Source organism: Nicotiana tomentosiformis, chromosome 5 (assembly GCF_000390325.3).
Source record: "Nicotiana tomentosiformis chromosome 5, ASM39032v3, whole genome shotgun sequence".
Classification (NCBI taxonomy): domain Eukaryota; kingdom Viridiplantae; phylum Streptophyta; class Magnoliopsida; order Solanales; family Solanaceae; genus Nicotiana; species Nicotiana tomentosiformis.
Window position 1 is genome coordinate 69697696 of NC_090816.1, and position 13229 is coordinate 69710924.

Genomic DNA, 13229 nt, shown 5'->3' on the forward strand with positions numbered 1-13229 from the left:
GCTCTCGGGGCATTGGTCAACCCAAAAGACATCACCAGAAACTCATAGTGACCAAAGCGGATCCTAAATGCCGTCTTAAAAATATCTGAAGCCCGGATCTTCAGCTGATGGTACCTCTATCTCAAATCAATCTTTGAAAATACCCTAGCACCCTGAAACTGATCAAACAAATCATCAATACACGATAGTGGGTACTTGTTCTTGGTTTTAATCTTGTTCAGCTCCATGTAGTCAATACACATTCTCATTGAACCATATTTATTCTTTATAAATAGAATCGTTGCACCCTAAGGCAACACACTAGGCCTGATGAAACCTTTATCAAGCAATTCCTGAAGTTGTTCCTTCAATTCCTTCAACTCTATTGGTGCCATGCAGTATGGTGGAATAGAGATGGGCTGAGTGCCTAGCACAAAGTCAATACCTAAATCAATATCACTGTCGGGTGGCATGCCTAGCAAGTCTGCAGGAAACACATTTGGAAAATTCCCTCACTACTAGAACTGACTCAATGGTAGGAGTATGAACACTAGCATCCCTCACAAAGGGAAAATACGCCAAACACCCCTTCTCAACCATCTGCTGAGCCTGCAAATATGAAATCACTCTACTAGGAACATGATCTAGGGAACCTCTCTACTCTACCCTAGGCAACCCCGATATGGCTAATATCACGGTCTTAGCGTGACAATCAAGAATAGTATGACATGGTGACCAGTAGTCCATGCCCAGAATCATATCAAAATCGACCATACTGAGTAACAATAGATCAACCCTAGTCTCACAACCTCTAATGGTACCACACACGATCGATATACCCGATACACCATAATAGAATCCCTCACTGATGTAGATACATAAACATGCATTTCTAAAGAATCATGAGGCATATCCAACCAACGAGCAAAGTATGATGATACATATGAATAAGCGGAACCAGGGTCAAATAATACTGAAGCATCCATGTGGCACACTGAAATAATACCTGTGATTATGGCTCCAGAGTCAACTGCCCCTGGCCTAGCTGGGAATGCATAGCAATGGGCCTCACCACCACCTGATCGACCTCCCCCTCTAGGGCAACCTCAAACTATCTTAGCCCCACCCCTGGCTGGTTATGCGAGTGGTGTAGTTGTTGGTGATGAAATCATAGGCTATGAGCTCTGTCGTGGGACCCTACTTAGAAGTTTGAGGCAATCTATCTTGAGATGACTCAAGTCCCCACACTCGTAACAACCCCTCCTATAAGGTTGCTGAACTTGATAACCCGAAGAACTGCTTGTAGAAACCTGAGCAGATGAAACATGATAAAAACTCTATGCCAGCAGTTCACTGAACAATGAGTAAATTGGGCGAGTACTGAACTTTGGCTAACTGAAGAACCACGAGGAACATGACGAGCTGCTTGAGCGATTCTAACAGGATGACCTCTATTGTAATGTGACCGGCCTCTAGATGAGGCACTACTGAAACCACCTGGACTACGAGGCCTCTTGGCCTCCCACTCCTCACGCTCAAGCCTGCAAACTTACTCCATACGTCTAGAAATCTCAACCACCTATTCAAATCTAGAATTTGTCTTAGCCTATCAATCCAAACTGTTACGTAAACCATAGTTAAGGCCATCAATGAACCTCCTGATCTTCTACCTCTCAGTGGGAACCAACCATATAGAATGACGTGTTAAATATGCAAATCGTATCAAGTACCAGGTCACAATCATATCCCTTTAACGTAGCTGCTCAAACTCCCTATGCAGCTTCTCTATACGAGTCTATGGGACACACTTTTATAAGAAGAGAACTGAGAACCCATGCCATGACAGTGGTGCTGCGGCAACTGGCCTGCCTGACTCATAAGCCTACCACCACTTGTAGGCTTCCCCTGTTAGCTAAAATGTTATGAAAGCAATTCCACTACTGTCCATAATACCCGCGGTGCGAAAAATCTGATGGCACCAATCCTGAAAACCCTAAGCATCCTCTGAATCTCCTCTGCTAAACTCTGGAGGGTCAAGCCTCTTAAACTGCTCCAATCTCTTATGCTCCTCATCAGTCATAGGTAGACCAACCTCGGCCCGAGAAGCAATAACTGGTTGAACTTCTAACACCTCTGGTGTTTGATAACCCTGAGCTAGCTGCTCTAGAGTACGGGCGGCGGGAGTCTAGGATCCTCTCCCAGCCTGTTAGGTAGCTAGTGCCACTGGTACCATACCCGCCTAAGCCAAACTCATGCACACACTTAAGATCTGATCCAAGGCCTCCTGAAGACCAGGTATAATAATAGGTATCGCCAGTGTCTGAGCTGGCCCCACCGGCTAAACAATATCTGGAATCTGCTCCTTAGTTGGAGCAACTGGTGGCTCCACAGGTGCTGCTCTAGCTGTAGTACGAGCCCCACCTTAACCTTTACCTAGACCCCGGCCTCTCGCGGACCTTCTTGGTGGTACTGGTGCCTTCCTGATCCGGATGCACGTGTCCTTACCATCTTTGAGGGAATAGAAGAGTAAAGGTTCGAACTTCAGAGATAATAAATTAGCACGACAAGAATGCAAGAAAATGAAGTTTTCCTAACAGTTTGATAGCCTCTCGAAGATAAGTACAGAAGTGTCCATACCGATCCGCAAGACTCTACGAAACTTGCTTATTACCCGTAATACCTATGAACCTAGGGTTCTAATACTAACTTGTCATGACCCAAAACCACCAATTGGGAGCGATGGCACCTAACGCACTTGCTAGGCAAGACGAACATAACAAGACGAAACATAATAACATAATTGACAAATGATACCAATCTAAAGCTTTCAATATAATAACGCCAATACATGATAAATCCCCCAGAACTGGTAAATACAGATTCATGAGCTCTGAACAAAAATATAAGTCTGAAGTGCTAAATAACCAAACTATCTAAAATAAGGACAACAATACAAAATGAAAAGAGACGCCAAGACTGCGACCGAAATACAACTCTACCTCATCTCTCAGAATAACTCAGCAAGCAATACTCTGCTACTGGTGACTCTGTCCAATACCTGGATCTGCACAATTAAGTGCAGAGTGTAATATGAGTACAACTGACCCCATTTACTCAGCAAGTATCATAACTAACCTCGGCGAGGTAATATAAACAATAATTAAAAGTGATACTCTCTAATTACCTGTACAATTCATAAATTCAACAAGTACAGAACAATAGTATGATCAAGTCATAAATAACTAAAAGAACCAACCTGGTGCACACAATTACTTAGTGTACTCTACTCAGTCAAGAATCCAATATATAAACAAGATATGCAAATAAACACATAGCAGTCATGGAAGTTGCAAGTAAGGATGAAATGCAACAACCAAATCAACATTGGGCAATGTTTCCTCAAAATTTCAATAGCAGTACCAAACCACTTATCAGTATTTCCTCAATCCGCATGTACACTATCAAGAAGGCACATGAGCAGGTGACCCTAGGGGTATGGATCCATATCCACACGCTGCACGGTGTAGTCACGTGCAAAAATCATAATCCACCCGGTGTGGTCATAGGCTCAATATCACAATCCACCCGGCATGGTCACAAGCTCAATATCAAAATGCTCCCGGCATGGTCACAAGCACAATATCACACTTCGCCCAGTGTGGTCACGAGCATAATATTACACTCCGTCCGGTGTGATCACAAGCACAATATCACGCTCCATATGGCATGGTCACATGCACAATATCACAATCTGCCTGGTGTCATCACGGGCTACCAGTCCAATCCATATCACACATAAAGCAGATATGCAGAATACATGTACATGATCAAAGAACGTCAAATTCATACTTCTGGACTGGTATAAGTGACATGCTAAGGTGTATGGCTCAAATAGCTCGCAACAAGGGTACACATAAGAGAAGCACCAGAGCATGTAGTTTAGCAATCAATTCAAGGCATATCATAGCCTAAACACTACCCCGAGCATGGAAAATACCCCGATGCTCGTACATGGGCTTAGCCCCACACATGTGTGACACCCATAGCACATAGCTATCACAAATAGCTATGGCAACTAGTGCCTCAACCAAGTTTAGGTAAGATACTTACCTCAAGCAAGCCAAATCAATCCTATAACAAGCCCTTCCCGCGTGTATCAACCTCAGTAAGGCTCGAATCTAGCCAAAATAACTTAATATCATCAATAAAAGACACAAAAAATGGTTCAGAATGATAAATATAATATCTTTAATCAAAATCACAAAGTCAACCCAAAAACGTCAACCCCAGGCTCGCACCCCAGAACCCGACCAAACTCACAAATTCCAAATACCCACTGCGATACAAGTCCAAATATATGTTTTTCATCCAATTCTAACCTCAAATCGACAATCAAATCACCAAATCTCATTCTCTAAAATCTTAGCAATAAAATTCCAAATTTCACCTTAAATTCTCATATATTAGGTGAAATAATCAATGGGTAATCAATATCTAACACCAAAACTAAGTAGAGATCACTTACCCCTCCAATTGTGATGAAAAGTTGTCACGCACCGAACTTGGGGGGCGAGACCGGCACCCGGTGCCTCACCTATCCTTGCGTACCAACTTGCGACTAAGGGAATCTGAACATATAATGTCATACTTTGGCCATGGGCCACATTGCAAGACAATTTGTGAGGAAAAAGATAAAACTGAAAGGAAACCAACGCTGACTAAACATCAATATAAAGCTGGGCCGGCAAGGCCGTCATAACTACTACAGCTGAACAACCAACAAAATATACATACAAGGCCTACAAGCCCAACATACTGCTCTAACTGACAGGTTATGTCTACAAGCCTCTACTGATGGATGTACCATGATCGGAACAGTGCCCGGACCTACCCATAATCTATATACATATATACACAAGATGCACACAAAACTTCTAGACCCGGCAACTCCGAAGGACGTGGAGCTTACCGATAAAACTAAAATCGGGCAACACCTACTGAGGAGGTCTACCCGCTTGTTTGTCTGAACCTGCACGCATGAAATGCAGCATCCCCAAAAAGAGGGACGTCAGTACGAAATAATATACCGAGTATGCAAGGCAATAAAATAACTAAAAGCTGAAACTGAACTGATAATATAATAACTGAAAGTAACTGGGAGTCAAAGATGATCTGGAGATATACTTACCTGCTGATATTGATTCCACTCTCTCAATATAGTAAGTAACATAAATGTCCGGCCCTATAAGGCTCAGAACGCATAACTGCTCTGCCGTAGGAGGCTCGCTCATAGGCGCTCGGCCATACTAGGATCTGTATCTCGGCCATTCTGGGCTCGCTCATAGGCGCTCGGCCATAATAGGCTCGATATATAACTTACCATCTGATCAGAGGTTGCCCAATAGGGGCCTGCCCATCGATTATAGCTCGATGGTGGTGAAAATAGATACAGTATTACAGTATTTTCACAAACTTCTCTTTATGCGTCATTATCAAACTCGTGTAATTACGAGATCATGCCAAAATGAAGGAAGTGCTTAGCCTTAACATACCTGGAGTAGGGAAATATTTGTATGATATTCTTGAGAAGGATTGCACCGTACTCCCTTGGAATTGCAAAAACCCCATTGTTATTACGCAGTATAATTTTGTATGAATTCCTTTACTAATCCAAGAACTCTCATTGCTATTATCATATGAAGTCTCATATGAATTTCCAAATCTCCTCCAAATGAATTTTGATATCCATTGAAGACAAAGTGTAGGGATGACTAATACCAACTCCCCTTTCAACGTGTTTGCAAGGATGGCTAGGAGTAGTATCCATGTGTCCTCTTAATTTTAATTGTCTAAGGTCAAGAGTCACTACCAATCTTCCTCCACTTTCTGCTACGTGGGGGGGGGGGGGGGGGCTTTGTCCCCGCCTACAATTATCCACAAATCCTTAATTACATGGTTAATCTCCTATTAAACCAATAATTAACCAATTACCCACGTAATTAAGAATTATCTCAAACTACTTAAAATACTACTCATTTTTAATACACCTTATATATCATACTATCATGGTCATATGGTACCTTGTATGGTACTAGTCCATAAATACGGGGTATTATAGCTCGGACCATATTTTATTCCAAATTTCCAAACTTCGACGAGACTCATTTTCTTCTATTTGCTCACCCTCTCTCCTTCACGAATTTACTCACCACGTGTTTGAAATAGCATAATACTTATAATACCAAAATAACCTCATTCCCGATCTTACGTCGATTAATTTACGACGAAACTTTAACGTATAAAAACGCGAGATGTAACATCCTTCCCCCCTTAGAAACATTCGTCCTCGAATGTTTATTCTTAGAGACTTTGGGAAATATTTTGCCAGAATCTCCTCCGTACATTAGATTAAAATCAACCTGTACGCAGCCAGAAAACATGTTATACATGCCACACATGGACAATGTCTACAAATAGCAACACTTGGCCTCACACAGCTGTCCATTATAAATTTTGAAAGTCAAAAATAAGAGCTTACCTGATGACCTACTGGCCTAAATAGAGCTGTGCTAAGGTGTCCCACCTCGAGCCATATCTTCAGTTTGAAATAGGTGGGGTTATTTAGACTTCATTTCTTCCTTCGCTTCTCACGTCTTCTCTTCCACATTCTTGCTTCTCTATAAAACCTTCACGGAGGCTACCTCTTTATTTAGTAGCTTACGGATTTGTCGATCTAGGATGGTAACTGGAATTTCCTCGTATGACAAGTCCTCCGTAATCTATACATCCTCCGTGGGCACCACTCGGGTAGGATTGCCAATGCGCTTCCATAACATAGATACGTGAAAACTCGGATGGACATACTCCAATTCCGAGGGTAATTCTTACTCATAAGCTACTTGGCCCACTCTCCGAATGATACTATAAGGCCCAATATACCATGGGCTAAGCTTGCTTTTCTTGCCAAACCTCATCACGCCCTTCATAGGTGACACCTTTAAGAAAACCCAGTCATTAACCCCGAACTCTAAGTCTCGTCGCGGCACGTAAGAATATGACTTCTGATGACTCTGGGTCGTCAACAGTCGCTCCCGGATAAGCTTTACTTTCTCTATGGCCTGCTGAACCAGGTCTGGCCCATGTAACCCAGATTCTCCAACATCAAACCACCCTATAAGAGATCTGCACTTACGCCCATACAAAGCGTCGTACGGAGCCATATGGATACTGGAGTGGTAACTGTTATTATATGCAAACTCGACAAGAGGTAAATGTTCATCCCAACTTCTTCTAAAATCCAGCACACATGCTCGTAACATATCCTCGAGCGTCTGAATTGTGCGCTCGGCTTGTCCATCGGTCTGTGGATGAAAAGTTGTGCTGAGATTCACCCGACTCCCTAGACCTTTCTGAAATGACCTCCAAAAATGTGTGTAAACTACTGTCCACAATCAGATATAATAGATACTGGTACTCCGTATAGCCGCACTATCTCCTTAATATATAACTTTGTATAATCTTCTTTTGTATATGTATATCTGACCGGTAGGAAATGAGCTAATTTCGTGAGCCTATCGACTATCACCCATATGGAATCGAACTTACGATGAGAATGAGGTAAACCTGTGATAAAGTTCATGTTTATCACCTCCCATTTCCACGTCGGGATCTCTATAGTCTGCATTAGCCCTCCGGGCTTCTGGTGCTCTATCTTCACCTGCTGGCAACTAGGATACTGAGCGACAAACTCAGCAATGTTCTTCTTCATATCGTTCCACCAATACACATCCTTAATGTCATGATACATCTTCGTCGACCCAGGATGAATGGAGTACCACGAATAATGTGCCTCTGACATAATCCTGTCTCATAGCCCTGCTATATCTGGAACACACAGACAACCCATATATCTGAGAACCCTATCACCCTTGAGCTCTAACAATGGCTTCTTCTGCTGCGGAACTCGCTCTCTCAACTTGACCAACTCTGGATCCTCGTACTACCTCTCCTTTACTTCAGTTATGAGAGATGATTTTGCAGTATTTTGGAGTACAAATCCACCATTGCCAGAGTCTACTAACCGAACCCCCAAACAAGCTAATTGATGAATCTCTCTAGTTAAGTGTCTTTTCTCGGCCTCTACATGTGCTAAGCTACCCATAGATCGGCGACTTAAGGTATCTACTGTTATACCCCATATTTTTGTACATTAAAGTTTTGTCGTAAGTTAATCAACGTAAGTTCGGAAATGGTATTATTTTGAGATTATAAGCATTATGTTATTTCAAACAAGTGATGAGTAAATTTATGAAGGTGAGAGGGGACATCTTATCAAGCTCCGTATATGTTTACGAAGTGAAGCCTAGAGATTGGGTAAAAGTTGGAGGAAAACAAAAAGAAAGAAGAATCGCATAGGCATACTTATAAGGAAAAAGTTGTATAAACTGCATGACAGAAGGTAGCAAGAGTTACGAGATTAGAAGAATCCCGACCACAGGCCGTGGTGTTAGAAAGAGACCTACAGGTGGGAATACCCTAGACCTTGGATTTATTCATAGAACAACTGCCTAAGATGGCAAGGAGAATACTAAAGTATTCACAAGGACTATATGCTATGATAATGATAAGTGCATCAATCAACATTCGAGGATGAATGTTCTAAAGGGGGGAATGATGTTACACCCCATGTTTTCGTACGTTAAAGTTTCATTGTAAATTAATCGACGTAAGTTCGGAAATGGGATTATTTTGAGATTATAAGCATTATGCTATTTCAAACAAGTGATGAGCAAATTCGTGAAGGTGAGAGGGGAAGCAAGTTAAAGAAAATGAATTTTCGTCCAAGTTTGACATGTTGAGATAAAATACGGCCCGAGCTAAAATACTCGGTATTTATAAACTAGTGCCATATAAGGTATCACATGGCCATGATAGTAAGGTGTATAAGGTATGTAAAAAGTGAGTAGCATTTTAAGTAAGTGAAAATAATTCTTAATTATGTGGGTAATTGGTTAATTATTGAATAATGGGACATTACCTAGTTAATTAATAATTAGTGGTGGATAAATTAAAGTCTTTGGATAAGATTAATGATCCAAAATGTGGCAGCCACATGGATATACATATGATGACTCTTGCATTTGAGTGAAAAGGTGGTAAAATACAAAAAATGAGTCATAAGACAAAAGGGATATATTGGTTACACGTAAGAATGCGTGGTCTATCTATTAGTAAGGTATATGAATTTTCTAAGACTAAGCAAAACAGTATTCCTACTTCATTAAAAGAGAAGTGATAATGTCCAACGTGAAGATTCTCTGGAATACTACAAGGTCCAACGTGATATGCTAATTCTAAGAAAGATTTGGATAAATATTAGGGGGACAACACTTCCACGTGGGATGTCAAAATCTTGGCAGAAAATTGCCATTTAATCAAGTGATTATGTAGGTGGTAGCAAAAAATGAACCAAACATGAATATTGGATTCATCTTGCTGGATCAACTATTGGGAATAAGTATATTTTCCAATCTTGAGAGTTGGATGCGTGAGTTATGCATCAAAAAGAACTCCAAGGATTAATGATTCTTCCAAGCTAAAATATGATATCTTGTAATCAAGAGCGAATCTAGTAGTGACCAAGAACGCAAGAGATGGAAACGTGAAATTTCTTCGGAAAATTCATACAAGATCCAATTATGCGAAAGATGCAATTCTAAGGAAGCACGGTGCAACCTTTTCCAAGAATATCATACGGATTTTTCCCTACTCCGGGTATGTTAAATATATCCCTTCTTTCCTTTTGGCATGAACGAAACGAGCAAATGCACAATTTTCATAAATGACTCTATTCATAGAAATATTAGGGGTGTCTATATTCTTGATTCCCCGTGTGAATTATTATTATTTCTTCTGTTCATGGGTCTCACAAAAATACATATTTGATAAAATGTATCCGACAGGCATATTATTTTTATGACTTTCCGAGAAAATTTTATTAACGTATTTCTTATGCATTTCATGCATTTATATATGTACATTGACCCATGACTAGATGGCGTTATATATGTGTATATTATATGTATATGGGATATGGAAAAAGGTTACAACGTTATATACGCACCACCACCTGATCTGCTGGTATACGTTGATGATTTGCCCACAGTGGCCGAAATGATATGATAAGATGCCCTTGGAGGCTTGATGATGTTATGAACACATATACCAATGCATGGTATGACATTTATACGCATATGCATGACATTATAAGAATGAAATGATTCACAGAGTTATGCAAACATACATGTCGAGTCTTTTACTCCATGTTTCTCACATGTCTATTATTTACTGAATTTCATTCCTTACATACTCGGTACATTATTTGTACTGACGTCCCTTTTGCCTGGGGACGCTGCGTTTCATGTCCGCAGGTCTCGATAGACAGGTTAAAAGTCCTCCAAGTAGGCGATCAGCTCAGTGGAAGATGTTGGTGCACTCCATTTGTTCCGGAGTTGCTTATGTGGTCAGTATGATTCGAACATGTACTGTTTAGTATGGCAGGGCTCTGTCCCGACCTTTATGACATTTATGTACTCTTAGAGTCTTGTAGACATATGTTGTGTACGTAAAAGATTGTACGACCTTGTCGGCCTATGTTTTGAGTTTATAAATGATGATGTTGGCCTATTAGGCCCGTATGTCACGTGTATATGATGATGTAGTAAGAAAGATACATTATGTTGGTACTTGGTTGAGTAAGGTACCGGATGCCCGTCGCGGCCCATCTGTTTGGGTCGTGACATCTGCTACCACATTAGTTTTGCCTAGATGGTATAGAATGTTAACATCATAATCTTTCAATAACTCATGATATCGCATCTGTCGCAAATTCAACTCATTTTGCTTGAAGATATATTTTTATCTTTTATGATCTGTAAATACATCAACATGAATGCCATATAAATAAACCTATCTGTGGGTGTCGCTGTATTACCTACCCATTCAAAGACTGGCTCACCCAAAAAATGAAATCTGGTTGTCTTTACTCGACAATCAACTATGGCATAGCAAGCTGCCAACCAGTCCATGCCCATGATAGCATCAAAATCCAACATCTCTAGCTCAACTAGGTCGGCTGAGGTCTGATGACTACAAATTGTCACCGTGCAACCTCGGTAAACCCATCTAGCAATAATCGATTCTCCGACCGGTGTAGATACCACAAAAGGATCACTTAGTATTTCAGGCACTATACCAAACTTCCCCGCGACAAATGGGGTAATACACAATAAAGTAGATCCTGGGTCTCTCAAGGCATAAGCATCGTTAGGGCAAATGGTCAACATACCTGTCACAACGTCTGGTGAAGACCCCTGGTCCTGTCGACCCGCTAAAGCATAGCTACAATTCTGGTTACTACCTGAACTGGAACCTCTACCTCTGCCTTGACCTCTACCAGCCAAAGACTGAGACTCGCGCCCTGAAGGATGCACAGACATAGATGATCCTGTTGCTGAATTCGCTAGTTGTGCCATACCCCCAGAATCTCTATTTAGGCAATTTCGCATCATATGGTCCGGACGTCCACATGTATAACAAGCATCAAAACCGGCTCGGCATTGGCCCAAGTGTCCTCTACCACAAATGTCACACCGCGACAAAAATGACCATGTCTGCTCTTAACCTCGCTGTCGCTACAAACCCGACGCCCGTGAGCTCTCACCTGGTCCTGACTGAGTATAGCGGTCATACCTGTAACCCTGTAACTGAGGTAGCGGAGGCCTAGGTGGCCGTCTGAAGTACTGGGGCCTATAACTACCCTGAGACTGCTCCTGAGACCTGATAAATATCATCCTCTTACGCTGCCCTGACTTAGTCCTCTCTGTACCCAGGTGCCGACGCCTACCCCTTTCTATATTCTGGGCAAATGCCTGAATCCGAGAGATATCCATACTATCCTACAATGCAGTGGTGCCACATGCCTCGGTCAACTCTGGGGCTAATCCTGCTATAAACCTGTGGATCTTTTCCCGCATAATGGCAACTATGGATGGTGCATATCTGGCTAATGAGTCAAAACGGAGACTATACTCTCGAACACTAATATTGCCCTGCTTGAGGGCTAGAAATTGATCGAACCGGGCCTGTCGGATCTCCCGCGGTAAGTACTGGTCAAGGAAGGCATCTAAAAATTTCCCCCAACTAGCTGGAGGTACATCACGTGCCTTTGACCTCTCCCATCCCTCGTACCAAAGGATGGCTATATCTCGTAGTCGAAAAGCTGCTAACTCAACTGCCTCTTTCTCCGTGGCATGCATAACCCGAATGATCCTGTGAAGCTGATCTATGAAATCCTGTGGGTCCTCCCTCTGATATGTCCCCGTGAACTTTGGGGGACTCAAAGCAGTAAACTCTCGGACCCTTGAACTCCCAGACCCCTCAGAAGATCCTACACTAGCGGATGCCTTAGCCTGTTGTTGGGTAGCTACCAACTGTGTCAACAAATGCACCGCACTCCTCAAGTCCTGATTCGATGGAAGCGGGGGGAAATGGATGTGCGGTCTCCCTAAGCATTTCCTCAGGTGGTGGAGGAACCGGTAATGGCTGAGTAGGGGTCTCTCCCTGGGCCTCCGATTGGGCCCCATCTACTGGGGGTACCTTGCTGGTCCCCTCACCTACTGTTGTATCCCTCCTCTGACTAGCCATAGTCTTCCTAGTCACCGTCATCTATGCATGCAAATGCCAACACGTAAGTTTAACTCAAATTTCCTATAACTCAGTTCTATAGCAAGATTTAGATTTGAAAAAAGGGTAACCAACTCCTAAATGCCTTGTAGTCCCCTGCTTATATAATGTGGTGCACAACACATCTATAAATAAGACCCTACTAGATACGGCTTGTAGACTCCCTAGGATAGAACTGCTCTGATACCACTTTTGTCACGCCCTAAACCTGGGGGGCCGAGACCGGCACTCGGTGCCTCACCTATCCTTGCGTACCAACTTGCAACTAAGGAAATCTGAATATATAATGCCATACTTTGGCCATGGGCCACATTGCAAGACAATTTGTGAAGAAAAATATAAAACTGAATGGAAACCAATGCTGACTAAACATCAATATAAAGCTGGGACGGAAAGGATCATAACTACTACAACTGACAAACCAACAAAATATACATACAAGGCCTACAAGCCCAACATACTGCTCTAACTGACAGGTTATGTCTACAAGCCTCTACTGATGGATG

General features: G+C 42.1%; 1 protein-coding gene across 1 annotated transcript; it reads right to left on the reverse strand.

The window, feature by feature from the left end:
* Nucleotides 1-11936: 11936 nt before the first annotated feature.
* On the reverse strand, nt 11937-12705 carry LOC138892541 (uncharacterized). The gene is made up of 2 exons (XM_070176271.1): nt 12637-12705; nt 11937-12470 (listed from the first exon to the last, which is right to left on the reverse strand). The coding sequence occupies exons 1-2, from the start codon at nt 12703-12705 to the stop codon at nt 11937-11939; spliced, it is 603 nt and encodes a 200-aa protein (XP_070032372.1).
* Between the last annotated feature and the right edge of the window lie 524 nt (nt 12706-13229).

Bases quoted from the DNA above. Each gene is read 5' to 3' on its own strand.
- LOC138892541 (XM_070176271.1), bottom strand. From the start codon at position 12,705: ATGACGGTGACTAGGAAGACTATGGCTAGTCAGAGGAGGGATACAACA. The intron at 12,471-12,636 runs GTACCCCCAGTA...TTGTTGACACAG, and splicing joins TAGGTGAGGGGACCAGCAAG to TTGGTAGCTACCCAACAACA.